General features: G+C 43.1%; 1 protein-coding gene across 4 annotated transcripts; it reads right to left on the reverse strand.

The window, feature by feature from the left end:
* Positions 1 to 1,241: 1,241 nt before the first annotated feature.
* SLU7 (SLU7 homolog, splicing factor) lies at positions 1,242 to 24,418 on the reverse strand. Of its 4 annotated transcripts, none has more exons than XM_054977143.1 (16): positions 24,169 to 24,418; positions 22,902 to 23,071; positions 22,032 to 22,185; positions 21,358 to 21,438; positions 19,969 to 20,133; positions 14,129 to 14,197; positions 10,903 to 10,950; positions 10,068 to 10,199; positions 9,211 to 9,308; positions 7,599 to 7,666; positions 6,436 to 6,575; positions 5,479 to 5,640; positions 4,287 to 4,391; positions 4,091 to 4,165; positions 3,157 to 3,270; positions 1,242 to 2,237 (listed from the first exon to the last, which is right to left on the reverse strand). In XM_054977143.1, the coding sequence occupies exons 2-16, from the start codon at positions 23,063 to 23,065 to the stop codon at positions 2,058 to 2,060; spliced, it is 1,755 nt and encodes a 584-aa protein (XP_054833118.1). In that variant the 5' UTR covers positions 23,066 to 23,071; positions 24,169 to 24,418; the 3' UTR covers positions 1,242 to 2,057. The 4 variants fall into 4 exon arrangements, with proteins under 4 accessions (XP_054833118.1, XP_054833117.1, XP_054833120.1 ...); XM_054977142.1 differs by having other exon boundaries at positions 22,902 to 23,075; XM_054977145.1 differs by having other exon boundaries at positions 22,902 to 23,075; positions 24,345 to 24,414.
* Positions 24,419 to 25,344: the final 926 nt, after the last annotated feature.

Genomic DNA, 25,344 nt, shown 5'->3' on the forward strand with positions numbered 1-25,344 from the left:
TGGCTGTACTAAACAAATCACAATTTATACAATCCCTGGTCATTTTGCTTCTTGCTTCCTTCCCAGCCTCATAATAGCATCCTGGGATGCTATCTCAAATGTCCTCGGCATTGCCAAACTGCTGTCAGTGCCACTGTGCATAGAGGCCACTTAGTCGAGGGCTCAGATACAGTGTGCAACCAGACTCATACATCAGGTAAACTCACCTCAAACACTGGTCAGTGGTGCAAATGGGGGGGGGGAGAGAAGACCATGACTTTCCAGTTTCCCTCCTGCCCCCCTTTCTCCAGTGGAAATGGTGGCAGGGCAGGCTTTTTGCTCATTTTCACTTGCTCCATATATTGTAGGACACAGGGAGCCAGAGTAGAGCCTCCCTGCTGCCATTTTTGCTGGTGAAAGGAAAACCAGAAGTTCCTTCTCCCTCCTTGCAATACTCCATTGTAGTGTCATAGGTGAGTTCCCCTGATGTATGTTTGACTGCAAGTCTGGTCACGCACCTGCATATTGTATATCAGAGCCCTTCGTATTGGTCAGCAATATCAAGGGGGATGGGGAGGTGAAACCAAGTAATTCTACATAGGTTTTTGGCTTTCCATTGATGTCTTCTCTTTTCAACTCTGGCCTCTATTGCTCCAGAACCACAAATCTCTTGTGCAATACCAGCTATATTTGTTACTGGAATATTGTACATTCTGTGCTAGCTCTTGTGCCCTATCAAGCAAGACGGTGTGTTTGCGCAGCATCCCTAGAGAGAATAGATTGTCAACAACATGTATTAGTAAAGCTGTATCGTACGTTTAGACCACATTTGGTTGGGTAGTGAGATTCTGGTTGCTTCATTTAGAGATTTTCAACTAAAACTTTATATGTCAAACAGACCAAGAACTGGTAACAAGGAGCTAAAAAAACAGCCCTTGAGGAAAGAGCCTAGAATGGAACTAGGGACTCATTTTTTAAGCTGCCATTTGTAGACAATGTTATATGCCAGTATGTCGGGTAGTACATGAGGAGAAACTGTGGCCTATTTATAGCATGTTAAGAAGAGGGACATTTTTGGCATGTGTGCCTTCCCGTGGCATTTGTTTGACAGATGAAATAAAGTGATGACGTCATTCTGACATACAATTTTAGCAAGATTTTCTATAGCACCACTGGAAATGCACTTTTATTAAACAAACTATTACTTGTATGAACTGAATGATCTAAAGAGGCAATTTTACTGTTAAAGGAGACTACACTGATAGACTCCTTCAGCTATTTTTATTTTTAAAAGGATGTGCAAGGTAACAAGATCCCATGTCAACCGCCACATTGGACAGGGAAATGAACAGTACAATCCTAAACATAGTTACACCCTTCTAAGCCCACTCAAGTCAAGGCCTGCCCTGTAAGGAAATAGTTAAAGACAAAAGATGATCCTTCTAAAAAAACAGAAGAAATGCTGAAAAAGTTCAGAATCTCTTCCGTCATGGACTGCACTTAAGTGTGCAAAAAGAAAATGCAGTCTACACAAGGAAATCACCACTCTCTCTCTCCCCCCCCCCTCCCAAGATTTGTGAAGTTGCTTTTTGTCAATGAAAGTTTGGGCCACAATTAATCTGTGATGCTAAGACAACACAAGACAGTTTTTTCTGTCCCCCCCCCCGCAAAAAAAACACCAGCAAGAACAAGCTTTCCAAAACAAAAAGTATTTTTTAAAGAATTCTTAGGATTCTAAAAAAACATGCCGCACCACTCTATGTAGATATTACTTTAGGGTACATGGCAATTTTGGTGATACAGAACACAAGTGCATGGTAGCCATTTTAAACCCAAAGAAGCCAAGAAGTTTCCCAAGGAAAGAATGTTATTGGCAAAAAAGTATAGCGCTGATAGCTGAGCCTTGTAATCTCAAAAGAGGCAGGAAATTAAAATATAATTGGTACAGTTCACTATTACATGTCTTGGGAATCTAACTCAGGTACATTGCTATATATACATAATGAAGAAAACTGGCAAAGGTTTCTCCACTTGGTCGCCAAGTATAAACACGTGAGCTTGTGAATTCTTTTCACAAATTATTGTCCCAAGAAGGAGGCCATAGGATCGTCTGGCCGCTGGCGCTTCATTTGGTAAGCTTCCATTTCCTCTTCTGTTATCTCTCGGCTTTCATACATGCTGTTATATGGCCTCTTTCTTTCATCTAACTGCATGATCTCTTTCACATGGAGGAGACGGGCTTCTTCTGCATTTAGTGCCTGAAATGAAAACACAATTCATAAAAACCTTACAGAGTCCAGAACTGTAATAGAGAAGCAAATGAGCAGGTGGAAAGAACCAATACAGAGAGCAAGTTTTTACTGAGAAGTGAGCAAGAAAGGAGAAAGAAAGTAGAGATGGTGTTATGGTCAGCAAGGAACTAAAGGCTCTTTCTACCTGGATTTGGCTCAAAGGATGTAAATTGTTGGCCTTTCATGAGAGATACGAAAAAGAAAAATCACTGAGATAAAAAGCAGCATTTTCTTGCTGCTTCTGCCCAATACAAAAGAGAAGGAGTGATTTATAGCAGTCTTTCTGAAAAGTTTCTCAACTCAGGAGCTCCCTATAGAAGATTTGAGTCCAGCAGCACCTTAAAGACCAACAAAATTTCCAGCGTGTAAGAGTCCATGGCTCTTCTACTGCAGACAAGTACAGGTATCTACCTGAAACTATCTTCGAACCTATGTTACTTTCTGGGGCCAGTAAAGCCCAGCACCAATAACCTAGCCCATCTTTATACTCAGTCATGTGCATGTAGCCTGCTGTTGTGTGCAAGGATCAGTGGAATGGAGCAGTAATTCTATACTAGCATTAGAAGAGGAACAGAGCTAGATATCCCCAATCCTCTCCTGAAGTCATACACAAGGAGACAAGAACAAAGCAGTAGTTTACACTTTATACACTTTCCAAAGCAGTCAGCCCCAAAATCTGGTACAGATCAGTAAGGGTCCACTGCAGGGGCATTCAATCTACACAGGCGGTGGCTAGTTGGACAGGGAGGCACCATCTGGCTTTGAATGTTATCCTTCCCTGGAACTTTGTGTCCCCCTTGTTTTCCCACCTCCAGTGAAGTATTCCTGCTCCACAGTTTGTGAATCATTTGTGTGTGGGACAAAAGTCTTCTTAATTCAAGCATACCTTTTTCAGTTTTTCCTGTTTTTTCCTGTCTTCTCCCTCACTATCAGAACTAGTATTCTTCTTATGTTTTTTCTTCTTTTTCTTCTTTTCTTCTCTCTGTTTTTCTTGATGCATCTGTAGAAGATAGGAAAGAGTAATAATTTAAAATAGGTACGGCAAAGGATAATGTGCCTCAATCAACAGGCCCTTTGTATACATGGCTATTATGCACAGCCTACACGCCCAAGGGTTTTTGTTTGCTACCATGATGGTGGGGACAGCTTTACATGTGTACCTCTATCACCTGGTACTCCTACAAATTGCACTGAATGGGAATCCCATGCTAGCTGAAAACTCCAGTGTCCACAGGGCTCTGTACTTGGGTTGGGTTTGAAAGAGGAAAATTATGGAACAAACACAGTGGGAAGGTATTATGAATAGGACAAAGAATGTGGGCTGTGTTCTGAAGCTACTGGAATAAATACATTGATAGGGATGGATCCAGCAGTAACGCCTGCTGAAGGAATGGATTTCTTTCAGCAGAATAGATCTTTATTGCCCCTCCCATTCCACTGCAGCCTGAAATGCTTCCCAAAAAGCTGCTTCAAGGGGAACGGGGTGCCCAGGAGCAACACAATGGGTGAGTCTAAGATCTGCAGTAGAAGGGAGGAATCAGCAAAAATTTCTGCCCTCAGTTACCAGCAGTCAATCACTGGATCCAACCCATACCTTGCATCAGATTTAAGAGTACCAAGCACTGGTTAATTTAGAGATATAAATATTATAAAATCTAAGCAATAGTGAAGCTGTGCTTTCTTATCTTTGATTTTTAAATTGATCCTGAAGTTAAGCAGGTGCATGCTCTAGACGCTTTAAATGTATCTTGTTCCTTTCCCATGACACACCATCAGGCTGTTTTGGAAACTGATGCAGACAGGAGAACAGGGCAACCTACCTCTACGAGTGTTTTGGGGACAGTCATATACTCTTCTTCATTTGATTCTCCACCAGGAAGTTCTTCATTAGCATTCTACATGTGGAAGGAAGAAGTGAAAGAATCAGATTTCTCAACTAGAGAAATATTAGGCTAGTTTTAAAAATGTAAAGCTTTAATTGTCAATGGTTGTAATAAAGAACACAGCAATTCTTACAGCAAGTTCTTTTCCAGCTTCTCCTGTGCAATATGAATACTTGACAAATGAGTAGCAGCATTTATATCCCCATCTGCCTTCCTTCCAATAGGAACCCCAAATACACTGCAGGAGGAAAAAGAGATGATAATTTGCTTAACAAAAAGAGAACAGCAGACACAGAGGAATGTGGAAGGATTACTTTCCCTAAAAAGGCAGAATTCTCATCTATTTATGGGGTAGCTGCATTTGCAGCTCTGGTTGACATGTCACAGAAAGGGTATCGTACAATGAGAAAGGGGAAACCAGAATGATACAAGTTCACCTTCTCTATGAAGAAAGGCTAAAGGGTCTGGAACTTTTCATTACAGAGAAAAGATAACTGAAGGATGTGATAAGGGATGTAATGAATTGTACGTAATGTAGGGAAAGCAGATTGAGCGAACTTGTTCTTCCTCTCCCATAACAATGGAACTTGGGGACAGAGTGGGGGGGGGGGTAGAGAAACTGATGAGCATTAGACTCAGGAAGATGCAAAGAAGTACTTCTTCATAAGATGCGTAATTCACTTGTAGCACTCACTGACACAGGATGTGGTGTCCACCATCTTAGATGCTTTTAAAAGGGGATGAGACAAATTCATGGAGGGTGGGTCATTATTATTAAATGGCACCTTCATATTCAGAGCCAATATACCACTGGACGCTAGTGCTGGGAGTGGGCAACAACAGGGGGATCACTTGGGCTCATGCCCTGCATCTGATTAAAATATTATACCTCTCCTATGGCTCAAAGCAGCTTACAAATTAAAAAAATATAAAATATCTTAAAACACACAACCCCCTGCAAAAACTACCTGCGGCCCACACCCCATCAAAAGCTCTAGAAAGTTAAGTGTAGCCTTGCAGTGCCTCTTGAACAGCCCTAGAGAGGGCACCCCTCTCACCTCCTCAGGGAACCCATCCTATCAGGTGGGAGCTGTTATGCAAAAGGCACCAGCTCTACTTGATGCCAGGCAGGCTACCCCAAATCGGGAGACAAGAAGCATGTGGCAACCTGAGGACTGTAACTGGCACATAAGAAGCAATGGCACGCAGGCCCAGTAACATCTGGCTGGCCACGGTGTGAAAGAGGATGCTGATCCAGATGGGCCTCTGGTTTGATCCAGCACAGCTGATCCCATGCATTAATTCTCCTTGTTTCAGGCGCTTACTGTGTGATTGTTGATCATAACGTCTTCTTCATATTTAGAGCGAGCAACAGCCTTTTCTTGGCCTTTAATAACTGTTCCATGTCTAGAATATTCTACATAATCTTCTGTTTGTGCAAGCAGTAATTCAGGCGGCGGAGCATCCAGATGTTCTTGCCCTCCATACTACAAAGGGGAAAAAAAATCTTGAAAACTTCTACCAGGCATCATTTTAATGATGTAAGTTCACTGGGCCAGAATCCCTTCCCATACAGCCAAGATGATATTCATATTTGCAATTTCCTATGTATGTGCTATTTTTAGGAGAACACACTTCACATTCCCGAGAACATTGGTGGGATTCTCACGTTTCTATTAACTTGAAAAAGCAGCCAGCCGTTAACAGCGTTCTTTACATTTTTTTCACGTTTTCAGAACAGTCCTTATAAAAAGGCAAAACTATTAAAATAGTAAAATGAACCATATATATGAGAGTCTTGTTAAGCTGAGTCCAGACAAGACGGAAAGGTGCCCCACTACTGCCGTGCCTCCCTCTGCTGGCCTCAAACAGACCATATGAACCATCCTCACCTACTCTCCAAATCTGTCTGGTTGGTGAGCTTAAGCATACACTCTTTCCCCTGTGGGATTGTGTCGCTGCTTCCATGAGTTGTAATGAGCTTTTCCCACACCGCAACCATATAATCTGTTAGGATTTTCTGAGTTAAGTGAATTCTCTCAAGAGCCAGACCCAAATTTCTTTTAAGCATGCAACTGAAATAATGTTATTTTGATGGCAGCGTCTGGTGTTTTTTTCCTCAAATTACAATGCCAGAAAGATTTTAAAGTGATAAAGCGATACCCCCCCCCACCTCCGCATAAGTGTTGGAATGGTAGTTCCTGCTGACTGTGCCACCTCTCGGGGCGGTGAGATCAGCCTTCGGCCTGCTCGGGGACTTCTCCTGCAGTAATATTATTTACCTTCTCCAGGATGCTCTCTTTCTGCTGTTCCTTGAAGTCTTCTTTTTTCACTTTGAAGGATTTGTACAAGAGTTCAAGTTTTGTAGGATCTGCCTGCAGGTGAACTTCAGAGCCTTTCTCATAGGCTTCCCAAGCAAATACTTGATAAAGATTGAAAAAGGAAGAATATTTTCAATGTATTCTAATCAAACCTAATTTCAAATATTAATCGGCTTGTTATATAAACTTCAGAAAGGGAATAAAGACAGAATACTCCATTTACTTGCCCTCATCACCCCTCCCTGCATCAGTGTTCCCCAGCTCCATGCAACCAGTGCTACAGACATTCCTCTTCTCAAATTTCTAAGACTGCTGGTGGGGGGGGGGGCAGTATCTGCAGGCTGCTGTATTTGCCCCTCTGTGGACACATATTCTCTGAGGTCAATTAACACCAGCTGTCCTTTGGACTGGAAGGGGGGCCTGCCTCGTCTCCTAGGGTGGGTAGAGAATGGGTGCTTGGGGTATGTTATACCAATTGCAAGATGGGCCTCAGATTAGGATCTCACTAGTTTGCTAGCAGGTCCCCCCCCCCTTTTGGCTCTTTCTTGTCCATTCTTCCCCAATTATCCCTCTTTTTCTTGACAGGTGCTGCATTTCCTCTACTCCCTCACCCATTAACCTGGCTTACACCCGCATGCCTTCTTTCCAGCATCCACCTATCAAGGTAGGTGATGGGTCTCCCCTGGGATTCTGACAGTCCCTTTCCCCCTCTGGAGGTTATCTGCACTTATCAGTGCTCTTGGCCTCCCCTTCTGTTGACCCTTTAACCAGAGTGGGTCTGGGCCCTGCCCCATCACTGTCTGTCTTCTGGCTGGGCCAGGTAGAGCACCTCTGAGCCCAACTGTTCCCCACCCCCACCCCATGCATGTTGAAGTGGTGTTTCCAGCCTGTTGAAAGTCCACCCTTGTGGCAGCATGGAAGGAACCAGGAGTCTCTCCCCTCCTTCTCTTAGAGGCCCACTCTCACTTAACACTTCCCTTGGTTTAGGCACCCAGCCTGTCCAAGTGTGACATACCCATTTTTCTATTGGGGGAATAAACATTTTCAAAACTAATCATATTTAATATGCTCTATTAAGATAGCTGGCATCACGACAAGAAAAATTAAGACTACCAAATACTTACGCTGTGTTTGTGCCATTGAAATGGTATCCCCAGTGTAACGAACAAAGTTATCGCCTGCATAACTGACTCTGTAAGAAAAAATAAGGTCTGACCTTGTAACTGCTGCAATGACTACATCTCTCTCTCTCTCAGCCCCTCCCTTGGACAGATCAATCTGATATCCCAGCACCACCTCTTTGTTGCTTGTTGCTACTGGGGCTCAGTGGTGCTTCTTCTCATTATGTATTTGAAACCTCAGAGTCATTCCCATGTATGCAAAGATGTGGCTCATTAATGCAAACCGTCTGCACAACCCGTGAACTGCAGTCCTGCTTTTTATGTCTGTGGGGAATGAACTATGCACATCATCTATTAAGGCGCAGGAATAACTGTCACACTGTTGCCTGTATTCAAGATGTAATATAAGAAGCAACTTTTAAAACCAGACATAAAGCAGACACACATTGAAGCACACACACATTGCCACTCTCCTGCATCACAGCTTACTTCCCTAAACTACCTCTAAGGAACAGAAGAGATTCTCCTACAAACTAAGATTATTCCCAGTTTGTTACATGTTTCAATACTAGAGAATACAGCAAAAGACAATTTAGACATTTAATATGCAGCATCAGCAGCAAGCCTCTTATGGTGTCCATTGCCAGACCACTCCCCCAGCTCTATATCCTCTGACAAGAACACAGGGCTTGAGGGAGAGGAAGAGGTTTCTTTAACTTGTGCTGGACGCTGGAGAAGGTAAGCAGCTGCAGGAATGTCCACTCCTGTTCCTCTTCCCTAAACCACAGTGCAAATGACAGAAATCCCGAGCCTCTCCGAGCTTCCTGGCACATGCTGAATGCTAGAAAGAAAGGTGTGTGTGTGTGTGATTACTTCCTCCCAGTGATTCAGCTTTCCTAATAAAGGGTTAAAAGCTCCAGGGGAAGCAGCCAGCATGACACAGCAAGTGGCCAGGCATTGCTAGTTGTGGGAGGCAGCACCTAACAGGCCAAAGAAAGTATTAAAAGGGAAGAGAGAATGGGTTGGGTTTTATTAGAAACCAAGAGATACTGTTGAATGAGGCTCAGGGGTGTGAACATTGCTGTAAGAATCCCTCACTGCACTGTTGTCTATGTTGATGTTGTGGACTGCCCCCCCTCCATTAAACTATATTTGTGCTAAAGAGGTATCTTGTCTCTGTAAGCTTCCTTGACCTTCCAAAGCCCTTAAAAAAATCCTTGCCTCAGGGAGCACAGTCTCTGGCACCACAGTGTGCCATCTAGTTTGTCCTGAGGCTGGAGAAGATAAAAGAAATGTAACAAATTTCTTACCTTCCTCATAACCAAGTGAAAATGAGTGTTAGTTTTGCTAGCATGTTGGCAAGTAGATTTGTACAGCATAATGTTATTCTAGTGCATAATCAGGCCTCTGAAGAATTATGTGCAAACAGTATACAGTTAGTACAGGCTCCTTGTCCATCAAGTTTCTTTTGATGGAATACAAAATATTGAATTACCACTTCAAGATCATCTCTCTTGCAACTTCCACTGCTGCATTGGCAGCAAAATATCTAAGCCTGCAGGGATATGTAAAGTTACATATTTCAAAGATCAAAGCAAGTTAGTTTCAGACTTACTCATCTGGATTCTTTCCTGCATTGGCATATGGATTCTCCCTCATTGCTCTTGTCTTGGGATCATAGTATGCTGAATTGGGGTCTAAATTTCGCAAGTACTGAAAAGACACAAGAACAATGGCTTGAAAATTTGAGTCTCCCATGCAGACAAATTGCTAACCGCCATCTAAAATAACAACGCTACACAGAGAAGTTAAAGCAAGGACCTCCCTCCCCCCAAATGTTGGCCAATCTCCATTAGTTCAAACAATGTGCCACTCCTTATTACTGGTCCCTCATCCATAGCACTGTGACAGGCACGTGGCGCTGCAGTAAGAACAGCTGCAATTCTGTGTTCTAGTTTCTTCAAAAAGACAACGTGGCTTATGACTAACAGATGTATTCTTACAAAGACAGAGAACCTCCCAGTCCTCCCAGAACATCCCAACATAACTACAAGACAGCAGTATGGTCTCCAAATGTGCATCTCTCTCTCCAGGTATTTTAACTCACTACAGGTGGCCAGATTCCCAACCAATACAACACTTAAATAGTTACTTGTTTAAGCAATCCAAAAAAATTAAACAAGTTCATCGTTTTCAAGCACAAAAAAACAAATCTCTATCTTACCATCTGTTTTAAAATAAGAAACCCTTAACTATATTCATATAGATGACTTATTCACATAGATGATTTTACAAGAAGTGTTTGTACCTCACTAACAATTATTTTGATCCCATGTTTTAAAAGGAGTGTATCAGTCATAGAAAATGATAACGAGAGAGCATGGAATGAAAACCAGAAGAAGGCAGAGCTCTGCCTTTCTCTGGCTACTAGAAGAGCAGCAGCTATACACTGCTTTATGCCTTTCTGCTTACTTTGGCAATATCTTCCCGAATACGCAAATTCCGGACTGTAATGCGTCGTTTGGAGTCAAAGTTCTGCCCAGGCATATCAATATCATCTGCATATTTGTCTTCATCTTCATCTTCACTGTTATGATCTCTTTCCTGGGAGTGGGGAGGAAAAACAGTGAAAGTTACTAAGCAAGACCATGAAAATACTCACTGGCGTAATTAGTCGAATAAGTCTGCTTGGTCAAACCTATGAACCAAAGATACCACGGCAGTCTTATTAGTGGTAGTCCGAATTTAGCCATCTGACTATATTATTATTAAAATACAATGGTGTAAACATCATAAACATGCATTCATTAGTTCACTTGAGAGCCATTGTGGTGTAGTGATTAGAATGGCAGCCTAGGATCTGAGAGACCCAGGTTCGAATACTTAACTCTGCCATGGAAGCTTGTTGGATAACTTTGGGCTGGTTACACACAGCCTAACCTACCTCACAGGGCTGTTGTAAGGAGACATAAGAAACAGAGATCAGCTGAAATATTCATTTTGGAGATATTAGACAAATCCATAAGAAGCAAAAATACCCTATTAGGCAAAGAAATCCTGTAAGTACCTTCCACCCTATGAGATCCACTAACAAAGCTTGCGAAACTGACTCCTCTTCCTGCTGCTGCCTGTTGAGCTCCCTGAAATTTTGTTCCGGGGGATCAGAGAAGTCCTACGCATAGCACAGAGAGCAAAGCAAGGGCTTGCAGTGGTGTCAGTGCCCTTCTACCACTGGGTAAAAGCTGATGTCTATGAAATTTCTTTCTGAATTAGATTAATTCCCTTCCTCCTGTGTCATGTGTCTTACCATTTGTGAATTTGGTTCTTCTTCACCCCACTGATGTCTTGGAGAGCTCTGTGGCAAACAGAAAGGCATATTAGCATAGTGCACAAAACTGCAAAGGAAAAGTGTGATAGAGGACAAGAAAAAAAATGAGTGGCTTGAAAAGAATCAAAGGAGTAGCTTTAGAAAAAAAGTATTCCCTGGAAACCACATGTTAAAGCCACGGAATAAAATAGGTTACTAACTTACAAGTTATTTTAATGATAAAATATTCCAAAGAACAATGAATAGTTTTGTAACAAGTTGACAAGCTTTTAAAGATACAGCAGAAACCAACAAATGAAACCTTAAAAAAAGATCATACACATGCTCTGCTCTGCTCATGCCTCTCCACAGTCAAATATGAAGATATTCTTTACTTAATCTTGTCAGATTTCAGAAGCTAAGCAGGGTCGGCCTTAGTAAGTGGATGGGAGACCTCCAACGAAGACCAGGGTTGTAGAGGCAGGCAATGACAAACCACCTTTGTTAGTCTCTTGCCATAAAACCCCCACCCGGGGTCGCCATAAGTCAACTCTGACTTGAGGGCCAAATTTCATTTTTTTTCAAGGAAATGTTTATTTAAATGTGCCAGTGATACCAGATATATAAATTCTAAGGAATCAGTTAAAACTATAATTCACTCTAAATGCTAACTTAAAAAATGCTTATGTGGGGGCTGCCCTTGAAGACTGCCTGAAAGCTACAGAATGCTGATGCCAGAATGCTTAACTGGAGCGGGCTGTGAGGACTTTTTCACTCTTGGATTGTTCCACCTACACTGGCTCCCAATTTGTTTCTGGGTCCATTTTAGGGTGATGGTATTGACCTTTGAAGCCCTTTATGGCTTAGGGCCATGATGGTCCATCTACTCTGTCTAGCTAGCAAAAAACAGGCTCTAGAAAACGGAGTGCCCTCTGGAGGGATGGGCCGCCTTGCCTGGTCTTCTCACCATGGCAGTGTCCTCTGGATGTGCACCAGGATAAAAATGAGTTGTCACCAATATGGCTTGCCTTTTATATAATAGGATAGATAAGTCCATCCACTCTTATCTTCTTTGGTGGACTTGCTTTTGGTGCTCCCACCATCTGAGGATAGATGGGACACAACGTGAGAAAGGGCCTTCTTGATCGTAGCACTGATGTGGCTGTCTCCCTCTGTTGCTGCCTTCTGCCAACAGGTGAAAACGTTGTCTTATTTGCCATTTCCTCATTAACTCTGATTATCCCTCCTATGCGTTTTTGTGTGTTAATAGATTTTAAATATTTGTATATATTTTTATTTTAAAAGCTTTTTAATGTTTGAAATGCTTTCCACAAGGGAAAAGTCAGGTCAAAAGAGCAACAGAAAGTCTGCAACAGCTGAGAAAAAAATGAAAGTCCTGCATGCTTCCCTCCTGAAGATTAGGTATTCTTCTAGGTGCAGAAATGCAACTTGGATTTAAGAGCTGTGCATATCTACAGCATGTTCACTTTGTCTTTAAAAGCATTTCAGTCTTTTTTTTTTTAATTTTAATTTTTTTATCATTTCACTCTTTCTAAACCAGAAAATATTTCATAAGTTTTTTCAGTATTCCCCCAAATTTCCTATATTCCCATCGGAAAAGCTGAAAAAAGGCCTTGGGGGGGAAAAACCTCTAGGTATAAGTCTAATTTTATTACTGGTCAATACTTCTGAAATTAAAAAAAAATAAATCAAAGGTTGCTAAAGGAGCCCACCTCTATATGGCAACATTATAAGACTGATTACCAATAGAACTTCCCCCTTCAAGTGAAATCACACTTCAAGTGAAAATCAAATTACACTCACCTCCCTGAAAATAAAAATTCTATTCAGGGAAAGGGATTTTCAAAGAAAGAAAATGCTACTGAAGAGAATGAGAAAAATAGATGACAAGTTAGTATTGGCTATATTGAACAGCCACTTATGTACACTGTGATTTTTATTCTCAATTTCTCATAAACGGCACGTGCATTATCGGGATTTGCATTTATGCTTGCACTAACATTTGATTTTACTGCTAGAACTGCTAGTCTGTAGTTAATATATTTTGAATATTTGTAGTTAGATTTCAAATGAATAATGAAAGAGCATGTCATTGAAAGTCCCTGGATCTTAGAAGATAAATCCTAAAGAACGAAATCATCACCCCATCCCAAAAGGGTTCTGGTTCTTTTATCCAAGGGAAGCTAAGCTTCAGTGTAACAAGCAGAGTTGATACTGCCACCTAGTGAAGAAATTCAAAATGCCGGACTCTATGGAATGGAAGGCAAGACTAACGGCCTAAAGCCCCTTCTGCATCAGGGAGGACGTAACTCCTTGCTTTCCACGAAGTCAAGCCAAAAGGCATGGCATCGGCTTGTATGTGGCTGTTTGCACCTCTCATGTTTTGGTCAGCATGGCACTGCCTTTTTTTAGTCTGCTCTGTGCCAAAATGAGTTGGAATCATGAGTGCTTGTTGTCATCACCAATAACGCCATTTGTAGTGTCACAGCACCAGCCTTTTCTCCTTTTTCTTTTTTGCACATGTGCTGAATCGATACATTGCTGGCATGCTGGATCAACCTATTCCCTGGATTTCAGCCCCTCCACCCCTCCCTTTGATGATCCTGACTTGCCGATTTGCTTCTGCCCCTTTTTCCTTTTAAGGAACTCCACATGTGATTGGCTGTGAGAATTGCCTATTGGCCAGCCAAACAGTGGAAACAATAGAGAGAGAGGTGTGTGTGTGTGTGTGTGTGGGGGGGGGGGAATTCAAGCATGCACTTGAATCACTTGCACAAAAAAGGAAATGTTCTTACCCAGAAACAAAGAAATATCTTTAAAAAGGAATTTTATTTTGAAGTGATAATCTCACTATAGTATTGATGCATTGCTCGTAAAACTCCATTCCTGCTGCTTCTCTTTATCCACCATGGGATAAAAAAAGAGAATCCTGGACTTAAAAAAAAAGGGGGGGGGGCAGAGGTGAATCAGCGTATCAGAATAGCATGCAGGGGGGAGTTCCCTTTTTATCCTTTTTGCTTTCCCCTTTGTTTTTCCATATTAAAATCTTTATTTCTAATACTGAGATATTTAGCTCCCTATACAATATTCTCCATTTCTATTTGTATATGAGGAATGGAGTTTGACTCTAGAAAGTTTATACCTGGAAATCTTGTTGGTCTTTAAGGTGCTATTTGACTTGAATTTTTGTCTTCAGTGCACTTACCACCTGCTCTGTCAATTTTCCTGAAGCCAACTCTTCCTGTAGTTTCTGGGCTTTCAGTGTGCGTTTAGCCTACACATCAAAGGAAAGTAGGATTATTACTACTATTAAGTATTGAGCCTTGTGCTCATAGTGATTTCAGCCAGGCGGTGATTTCAGCTCATGCGAGTAACTTTATTGCAAATATTACACACACGCGTTCCCAAAGGAGCCAGATATATACACCCAAGACGATGCCCCCTTTTAGTAACTCCCCAATGAAAACACAGACAACTAGGATCCTTCATTTGCATGTGCTGACAAAAGGTAACATGTTTACAAGGCAGCAATTGGTTCATATCCTGGAGGAATGATTGGCTGCAGCTGACTCTATTTCCCAATCGGACTGTAGACTGGAGGAGCCCCGCTTTACTCAAAGCTAGCCAAATACATAACATCCCTCCCCCCTATGATCGGGACACCCTGCTCCACACATAATCCCCAAGGTAAACTGGTGGCTGGCGAGCTCCCTGTGATCTGCGCAAACCTTCTGTGCTAGGGGTTCCTGTTACCAGACCCCCAATGTCCGTTGCTGGCTCAGATCCGGAGCTGAAAGGGTCTGCCGCAGCTGTGCCTGCGCTGCTTGCTGCTGCCAGCGGGCTTCTATTGTTCTCAGGTGGCCGTTCCCCCCAGTTTTTGGCCACTGTGGCTGGTTCTGACCCCGACTCCATGGAGTGAGGGGAAAAGTCCCCGTTGTGTCCCTGCTCCCGCGGCGGTCAGCATTGACGCAGTTGGCCGATGTGCCAGCGATAAGCCTTGCCAGCGGAGTCGGCCACCTCGTAGGAAACGGGCCCCGTGGTCCTGGTGATGGTTGTGGGGAACCAGACCGGGCCATTCCCAAAGTTCTTGGCGTAGACAAGGTCATCCGGTTGGAATGCCCTGGGCGGGTCTGACGCTCCCACCTCCCACCTGGGGCGAAGTCTGGATGAAGCTGATCCAAGAGGGTGATTAGCCTCCGTCACATTAACAACTCGGCGGGACTCTGGCCCGTCGTGGCGTCAGAGTGATATGCTGCCGCAGAAGGAGTTTCGTCAGCTGCTGGCTGAAGTCCCTGCGTCCAAGCTTGCACAGCAAGACTTTTGCAGACTTCATCATGTGTTCTGCTTGCCCATTAATGAAGGAATGGAAAGGCACCAATGTGATGTGCCAGATGGCGTTGTTCAGGAACATCTGGATCTCTCTCAACGTGAACTGGGCGGTGTTGTCTGACACAATAGTGTCCGGAATTCCATGTGTGGTGATTAAGTGCCGCAGAGCGTGGATGACTGTCTCCGATGTCCTGGCCGACATGGGAATTGCTTCTACCTGCTTGGAGTATGAGTCCACAACAACCAGGAAGGTGTGTTCTTTTAAGGGCCCAGCAAAGCCTATGTGGAGTTGCAACCATGGTGTCTGCGTTGTCTCCCAGCGGGTGTGTGACACAGGCTCGAGGACTCCTTGGGTGATCAGGCATTCTAACTCCTTGTCTATACATGGTTTGAGAGCGAAGGGGACCCATCGTGCTTTAAGGTGGATTGGCAGTACTGCTGGATCGAAGTCGAAGGAGACGGGTGGTCCCTTATAGCAGCCTAATGAGCCATCGAACATGGTGGGAAACTCCTCGCAGACTGAGTCTATGTCGGATTGGTTGACTTGTTGGACCTCGGTGACTTGGATGCCTAATGCCTCAAACCAACTGAGTCCCAGCAAACTAGTAAGGCACCCCTTGACTACGACCAAACGGAGGGGCCCATGGAATTGTTTATAGATGACCACAACTCGGCCAACCCTGGCCACTGGAACCTGCTGCCCTGGAAGTTCGTCAGGATGAAGTCACATGGCTCTAGCTGTTGGCTCCTCCCACTGGGGCACACTCAGTTGAAGGTGTCCATGGAGATGATGGAGAGCACTGACCTGGAGTCCACTTCCATCTCATACGGCGTCCCCTCAATGTGCACTGTGATACGTATCTTTTGCTTGACGGCTGCCCTGGTGTTCAGGACAAGAGTTCTGCCAGAACACTAACATGGCTAACTCCTCTGGATCTTTGGCAAAACTAACTACTCTTACTCCCTGCCCCCCCCAAAAGTCTTATACATTAGTTCCAGGGGCTATTAAGAGGATCAAGATGCCATTGTTGGATGATCTGGTAACCAGCCTGCAGTCTAATCCTGTGCTGTCTATTGACAAGGACGGATTACCTATGATTCCAGCCTCAGGTGGTTTGAGCTGGCTATGCACAGAAAACTAAGTTTTCTGCTGTCCTTCAGAGCACTGGCAACCGCTCCACTCCTTCCTAGAGTCACATTCTCTTGGGTCTCAGACTTGGCTGCAGTGAGCATCAAATTCCTTTGAAGAACCAAGGGGCAACACTAAGAAAATAGCCCTGGCAATAAGCTATGCTGTGGTCAACAAGAACCATGTTTTTTCAGGTAACCAGGCACAACACGTAGCTTCGGAATTGGAACGTGGACCATTTGCTCCAAAGCCAAAGTTACCACGGTTCCTTTCAAAGATATCAACCTGTCTGGAGAAAACCCTGATAAAGGAAAACAAACCAACTATCGAGAGGAGAGTAGTACCTTCTCCCTCAACAAATCTGGTCAGAATACTAAAGGGTCTAAGAAGGAAACTCAATGTGTCTACACCAAGGCAGCAGGTGTGATGATGTTTGGGGGATGTTTACAATGCTTGGTAAACCCTTGGCAGCCAATAATAAGAAACAGGCGGGTGTTGGATACTGTGATCAGTGGAATTCAATTTTGTGCCACCTGGTCCCTTTTCCTCTAGATCCAAAGGAATTTGGTCAAATAAAATAGACGCCTAGGAACAAGAAAGTTGGAATGGAAAGGCTAAAATTTGTCATGACTGCCATTCAGAAGGGAGATTGTCTGGCTTCCATTGATCTCTCAGAGGCACTTCCAATATTGGGCCCTTTCCTTTGAGCTGAAAATGCCACCTAGGGTGTTCATCAGAATCCTAGTAGCACTGATAGCATTGCTAGGCCACGGACAAAACGACATCTTGACCGGTGCACTTCAGAGATGCCTGTTGCGATACCATGGGGCGTTAGATCACAAGAGGTCCAAGATAGTTGAATTGCCAGAGATCCTCAAACAGGAAAACAACCAGTGGCTGTACCTCATTCAGTCCCACGATGATGTCCCACTCAGGAAACCAGAGATGACAGTGAGGACTATGGACACGTCTTCGGGGATGGGGATCCCACACCCAAGGAAGAATGGCATAGGGCATCTGGCTGAACAACAGGGTAAACCTTTTGGAACTCAGAGCCATCAGACACGGTATGGTGGAATCTCAGAATCTTCCCACAGGTCTCTATATGTTTATACAGAGGACAATTCCAAGGCGGACTGGCTAAGCCAGAGAGTGATGAACCAAGCAGAATGGATGCTATCCAGAGAGATTCCCCAACTGGTCTACCACAGTTTTTGACAAGACGCAAGAAGAAGAAACCCTCAAACCATAGGGATAGATGATGTGAACAGCAAGCTGTCTTCACACGTCCTGTATGTCTTCCACAGTACAGCTATTGCATAGAGCTGTTCAGAAGATCACACAGTAAAGTGCAGAAGTGATGCTAACAGCAACCTTCAGGTTCAGAAAGAGTCTCAAAACCTGAAGAATCTTTCAAGCATGGATCCCTGGCACCTCCACTGAGGGAGGGCCCATTGATGCAGGGATCAATACGACATCCCTGACCAGCTCTGACAAGCCTCACAGTGTGGAGGTCGAACACAAACAACTAATAGGGTTGGACTGGGCAAAAGGCATGATTGATACTATGCTAACCTCCAGTTAGAGTTACACAGAGTATATAAAAAATTCCTGCCAAGTTCCCAGAAGAGTGCATGGATAGGGTCATGAAACCTTTTGGGGCTAATTAGGGAGTTACTATCTTTCTTTCAAGAGGGGTTGAAGAAAAGTGTTAATACCAGCACCCTTAGACAACAGGTAGTGACCATCCCAACAATTAAGGGTTCTAGGAAGGGACGTTCCCTTATGTATCAGGTAGTGGACCATGGATCAGGTAGTGGCAATGGATTCTAAAAAGGGACTTCATTGTCGAATCTTCCAAGGATTAATTGGTTTTTTCCCACGTGAAATCTTAATCTGGTATTGAGAGCATTATACAAAAGATGCCTTGAGCTTATGACCTCATGTCCCCTAAAGGAACTGACCTTTAAAGCCATCTTTCAGATGAGAATAAAATCAGCTAGACAAGTTTCGGAATGGCAGGCACTAGCAGTAGATAGAGATCCATGCCCTTTCCTCCAAGATGGAAGATCAGGTTATGAACAAAACAACTTTCTTCCAAAGGTGAACTCCATGTTTTCATAGGACAGGAGAGATAGTACTTCCCTCTTTCTAACTTAATCCAAAGCACAGGAAAAGAAAAAAAACCCCTCAATATCTTGATATACGTAGAAATGTGAGATTCCACTTGGGCAGGACTAAAGTTTTTCACAAGTCTGGGACGCTAGTTGTGTGTTTGCAGGAAGTCCTCCTTGGGACACAGAGTGTCCTTTTCTTGGCTAAGTAGGTAAAGCAGAGGGTACATAATTCTGGCATGTTAAGCAGAGGTCTGGGGATCCCCATAGATGTCAGGGCGCACTCACTAAGGGAAACAGCGACACAGGCAGCCTACAAATCCTTTAGTCGTTTGAAACGACTGAGAATGTGGTCACATCAATAAATATAGGATAGATAAGTTGTCTTCCCCAGAGACAACTTTCAGCAGGTGGGTACTACAACACACCCTCTAGGCCTGGAAGCCGGACTACCCATCCTGGAGCACACTGCTCTTGTATGTCCTAAAAGGAAGGACTGCCCCACTCCTAGGACCACTGGAGAATGATTTGTATTCACTTACCGTGAAGCTTCCTTTCTCGGTGGTCCAGGAGTGGGGCTGTCCTGCCCACCCAAGTTTCTTGTGGGAGGGCTTCTAGGATTGGATGAAGAGTTAGGATGATAGTTTTCCTCCCAGTGGATTCAAGGGAGGGACCTTTCTATTTATTTAAAAAAAATTGAGGGAAGTTATTATTTTCCCTCTTGGTATTGTGATGGGGAGTCAGGGCTTGGGAACTGACTAGTGATTCCAGGGACAAGCCCCTCGCCTCCGGGATCAAAATCAGCTGACTGACCCTGCCTTTGGAGAGGAGGAGCTATATCCCAAAAGTAAGGACTGCCCCACTCTCCTGGATCACCAAGAAAGGAAGCTTCACAGTAAGTGAATACAAATCTTCCATTCTCCACCCTGTCTTTTACTTTTAACACTCTGTCTCTCTCTCTCTGCTCCCATGCTAACACACACAGAAGCTTGGCATGGTTGGCAGTGTTAGTTGAGGGCTGTCTAGCAACCCCTAAAAAGGATGTAGTCTCACAAGACCTTGGTGACATACTTTTCTTAAAGCAAACTACTTCTATTTATCAAGGGTTTTTTACATTTCATATTTTTCTACAAACCTTGTTGAAAAAAAAAAGGGGAGATCGAACACCACATTTATACGGGCACAAGTAGTTCTGCCAGCCCCCTATTCTTGCAGCAGCCTGAAATGTCCCCCAAATCCTGCTTCCATGGATGGAAGTTCTTGAGCCTATCAAAACTTGACACTGGATCCACGCCCCCCCCCCCCCGCCCATTTTCAGGTCAGATTTTTTTAATTCACTCTCTGAGGAGGTTGTTCAGAATGAAATAATGATAAAGATAAATAAGCTACCTATGTATTTTTTTAACCAATGTATGTTGCAACTCCCCAAACTATCTTGAAGTTTCTATCAAGGGCAAAATGAACTCTACTTACTAAATCAACTTTGGCATATTCCTCTACAATCTTCATGTGCTCTTCTGGATTGTAGCCATTCCAACGGTCTCTTTTTCCATCATAGTCAAACATCAACTGAGGCTGCATGTGCTCGTCAGGTGCAATGTTTGTACCTGTGAATTTTGCTCCAACTTTTCTAGGTCTCTGGTGGGAATAAAACACAACATTTCTGTATTACCACTATCCTTTGGGAAGACAAGTGACTACATCATATATCTGTGCTTCTGTAAATTCTCTACTACAAATCAATACATACCTCAGTCAAATCAGCACATAGTACAGAAAGTTATTTTTTTGCCGTACTGCTCTTATCTACTTTTCCCTGCCTGCGAGAAGGCAGACTGAAAACATGAACATACAAAACTGGCTTATATACTAAATCAGACCATCAGTCCATCAAGGTCAGTATTGTCTAGTTAGACTGGGAGCAGCTCTCCAGGGTCTCAAGCAAAAGTATTTCACATCACTTTTACAATAAAAAATACATCACCTTTACAATACAAAAAGGCTTTTGTATTGTAGGGAGGGCGCCCCCAGATGGTTCGCTAATGAGTTAGGAACCATAGACTTCATCACTATGTTTCCTTATGTACTGTTATTTTAAATCTGTGCTCCTATGAGCTACCTGTGCTTCATGTTGTCTAATGTCAGTCCTAGAATTTCTTATGTTCTGTTTCAGCATTTCTTCAACTCTGTATTAGATTCTTGCTAGTGCTATGTCTTGTGTTTATTTACCCTATGGTATTGTTTATGGAAATGCCCTTGATATCGACTATACTAATCTCACACTGTGTAATCCTTCTCGAGTCTCAGTGAGAAAGGCAAACTATAAATGACATAACTAAATCAATCAATCACCTACTGTCTGGTCCTTTTAACTAGAGATGCCAGAGATTGAACCTGAGACCTTCTGTGTGCAAAGGAAATCCTCTACCACTGAGCCATGGCCTCTCCTGATGGTGATTCTTACATCAGCTATGCAACTGCTATTTGGTAGGCCTCATGCTGCACACCTAAAATGTTCTGGTTGACAGATGTCTCCATGTTCCCGAGCAGCTTTGTTTCGACCCCAGAAAAGCTGATGCTGAAAATGGGAGGAGTCCATGTGTGTGGAAAAGGGAGGAGGGGGCAATTTTGCACGACTCCCCTGCCTCACTGCAACTCCCCTGACAAGTGTGGATTTTTGTTCATGCAGGTCCCACAATCTCTAGCAGCATCTTTTGAGGAGTTCAGATGAGGTTTGGGGGAAAGGAGAACTGGCAGAATATCAACACCTGCCAATTAGAAATGCTGGGGCAACTCAAGACAAGCCATCTCTCTGTAATTCACTCAAAACCCAATCTGGACAACAACAAAGATAATGATTACCTCCAGGCAATCTTTCTTCTTATGTGTTAATGCACCACAGTTCTCACAGGCTCCTTTACGGTATTTTGTTGCAACAGAGTTCTAAACAGAAAAAAGATTAAGTTGCCTCATGGTGAATTAAACCATTGGTCCACCTAGCTCAGTACTCCCTATTCTGACAGGCAGTAGCTATCTAGGATCTCAGATGTCTTTCCCGTCACTACCAGAATTATTTTAGTTTAACTGGATATGGCAGGAATGGAACCTTCTACAACAAAAACATGCTGTATCACTGACACACAACTCTTCCCCTAAACTGAAAACGCAAACAGAATGGTCTCTTTCCCCACAGCCAGGGAAGAGACTGCAGCATTTAAACCAGCATCAGAGAACAGGAAGGAACTTCTCAAATGCCACCACATTTGCTGTAATATTTGTTATCAAGAGCAGATGTACCTCTTCCCTTCCACTAACCAGATTAGAGCAAGGTCAGTTTGAATTAATCAGAAATAATCCTTGCAAAACCTTTACCATTTGGTACTGAAAGAGCAAATCAAACTGCGATGGAATTCAGGCATTTGAGTGCCTGTAATAAGGGCAAAACAAAGCAAGATAATAAGGACTTGCTCATCACTCCCAGCTGAATCATTTGAGACAGATGAATGATGTGTAAGGTATTTATTTATGTTACCTACTTCTTTGACCCCTCGCTTATACCATTCTCCTTGTGCTGTAAATTCTTGCTGCTTCTCTGGCTGGGGTCTCTGATGCTTTAGTGTAGGTCTTTTTGAAGGATCTATATACCATGGCACAGAAGAAATGTACTGAGGAATATGAGGATTGATGTCTCTGTAACAGAAATAAAAAGTGATTAAACAGAGAGCTGCAGCAGAGCTGAGTTGTGAAGTATATACTGGAGGGTTCATAAATATTTGACAACGTGCTCTTTTACCATTTGTTTTTCAAATGGGTGATTGAAGAACATTAGAAAGGAGAGTTGAGCCTTAGTGCAAAATACACCAACTATATTGGGTTTACATGTGCGGCAAAGAGAAACTAATGCACAGAAAAATATTTTTAGAGGGGAACAGTCACAAAACAGTCAAGATGCTTTCCATATGCACAAGGCTAGAGAAGCTGGCTTTTAACAGAAAGTTAAAGATGAAGAAGCGTTAAGAGGTTCCACTCTCCAGAAAAACTATGAGTAAAGTATCAGTAAGTTACAGTACAGGTGTACTACAGTCTAACCCCATTTATTTAAGTGGGCTCAGACTAGTATAACCCTGAACAGGGCTATTTTCTTTTTTATGGCATAGCTGCAGTAAACTCTTATTGGCCCTCCTCCCTGTGTTTGTTTTTATGTTTATGTTTTTCTTGTATTTGTATATACATTTAAAGTATTATTTTAATATTTTAAATGTTTTAATATATGTTGTTTGCCACCTTGGGGGCCCTGTGTCAGTAGAAAGGCAGTAGTTTAAAAGAGACACAGGTGAAGCAGCTGGGGCTTTGATAGTAGACGAAGAAAATATTACACAACATACAATGTTGTATGTAAGACTTACTTTCCCTCTTCATCCACTTCAGCTGGTGCATTGCCCAGTTTTCTCTGTTCTTCCAATTCTTTCTTCTTTCTCCAGTCCTCCCTCGTCATTTTTTTAGGCTCTTCTAAGCCATTTGACCCTCCAGGAGGGTTAGATGCTATTGTTTCCATGTTTCCAGATTCCATTGTCTTCTTGCTGACAAAAAAAATATAGTCTAAGTTGTTCTATAATACTACAAAGTCATTTGGAACAATAATCTTTAAATAATGTGAATTAACTATATTCAATACTTCTACAGTTACTATCTTCACCCAACTTCATACCGCTATCATCAGAACAAAAATCCATTGTGTTATGACTGCAATGAACTGACACACGTTCCAAAAATATCTTACCAAACGTATGATTACCTGTGCTTCTGCAACTTCCAGGACTGATTATTGTGATGTGGGCTGAATTGGAAGTTGTATGAACTGGAAATCTCAACTGGTACAGAAAGAATCTCTACACCTCCTAACAGGAACTAGGAGGCAAGAGAACATTGAGCCTGTTCTGCTCCAGCTATATTGGTTATCTATTTTCTTGTGGGCCCACTTCAAGACTGTTAATCTTTAAAGCTCTCTATGGCGGAAGATCCCCAAAACTTAAAAGATCACTCAAGGTCAGTGTCTGTACAGCCAGACACCTGCTGAAGCTCTGGTGCAGCCCACCACTGAATCCTAACTGCTGAGTCATAAGGCTCCAGAATTGGTAGTTGACCAGGAAGACCGAGAAGGGTGAAAGTGCACACGCTCTACTGCTTCCTCTTGGGTACCTCTCTCAGCTGGGAATGGAAGATTGCTCCAGAGGTCCCTGTGCTCTGCTGCTTCTCCCTAGGCAGCTCTCATATCCACCTTCAAGGAATTAAAACCTCTCAAAATAACAGATACATCTATAGCTTTAATAAACAGATACCATCCAGAGGCCACTATGTGAGCTGCCAGGCAACCAGAACAGTAATCCCAGCCATGTTTTTCATCACTAAAGCCTGGAGATGGGGGCAAGGGCCTTTCTTGGGCTGATTTGGCCGTTGAGGGAGCTCAGTGCAGCCAGGCCTAGCAGCAACTACCAGATGAGTTGCTACCACACGACTTCCGTTGACTCACCCAGGCCCAATTCCTCACTAGTGTCCACAAGCAACCACTAAACAACAACAACAAAAGCATACTAGGTAGTTTCAGACAAAGATCCAGAAGGCCCAACTTTGAACCCCCACTGGATGACAAGCCACACTCTCAGTTCAACCTACCTTGAGAGTCCCCCACTTATTTATCAGAATTTACGACTCCCTCGCGTGAAGATCAAGGAAGAAAGCTGTGAAATCCCAAGCAAATCGATAACGATACCGTAACCCAGACAGACAACACTTTGTAAATAAGCACAACATTGGCGGGAACGCCAAAAATTAGGCCACAGCGAACCCACCTCGGACAAAAATACTCCTAAGCTTATCTAACTATCAACCATCAGTTCTACGCCACCAGATCTGCTTCACTTCCGCTTCCCATAATGCACCTCGTCACTCTATTTCCCACTACAAAAGATAAACAAACTGACGTCATTAATAGTAAATTTCCGGTGAAACGTTCAGCACTACCATTGCCTATTATTGTAGCGTGGCGTCGCTCTAGGCAACTAGGTATCTATGTTGAATGGCGGGCTAGTTTGAATTAAGTAGAAAATCCGTTCAACTTTAAGCCGGAAGTGCTTATAAACACAACGATAGTTTGTCACTCTAGCCCTTCTGAATCTCTATGTCAAATACCTGTTCTTAAAGGGGCAATGTTCTCTTTTCAAAGATGATCTGTAACCTGCCTAAAAGGAATCCTTAGTTTATTACGCAGAGTCTTGGGCAATCCTCGACCCGTTCTCTTGAACTATTTCAGATTCTGTGCTAAAGCCCTTTCGGGAGTTTATGATTCCGTAATACTTTCCCTGCCGTTGCGAACTCTTCTGAAAACCATTCGCTATTAAACGGGCGATGTTGGAATAATACTAGAGTAGCCCAATCCTAAATCTCCCTCAAAAGGCAGCCCTGAGCCTATATCTTGGGGCATCTTAAACACTAATGCCTTCCTGATCCAGAGTCCACTTCATCAGATGCATGAAGTTTTACAGTCCGTTGACAGAAATACAAACCCAAAGCTACAAAGAGCAGAAGGGAGAGGGAAGGCCGGGGAAGTACACAGCAAGTGAAGCTCAACTTTCTGCGTCTGGTGAAGCAGCCTTCTGCCACGCTAAATCTGTTGTTATGAAAGGCCACCATTTTTTTAAAGATCCAGAGGAGTTAGCCGTTAGTCTGTAGTTGCAAAATAGTAGAGTCCAGTAGCACCTTTAAAACTATCCAAATTTATTGTAGCATAAGCTTTCAAGAACCACAGCTCTCTTCGTCAGATGCATGTTATATATTTGCATGTTGCATCTT

Source organism: Eublepharis macularius, chromosome 4 (genome assembly GCF_028583425.1).
Source record: "Eublepharis macularius isolate TG4126 chromosome 4, MPM_Emac_v1.0, whole genome shotgun sequence".
NCBI lineage: Eukaryota > Metazoa > Chordata > Lepidosauria > Squamata > Eublepharidae > Eublepharis > Eublepharis macularius.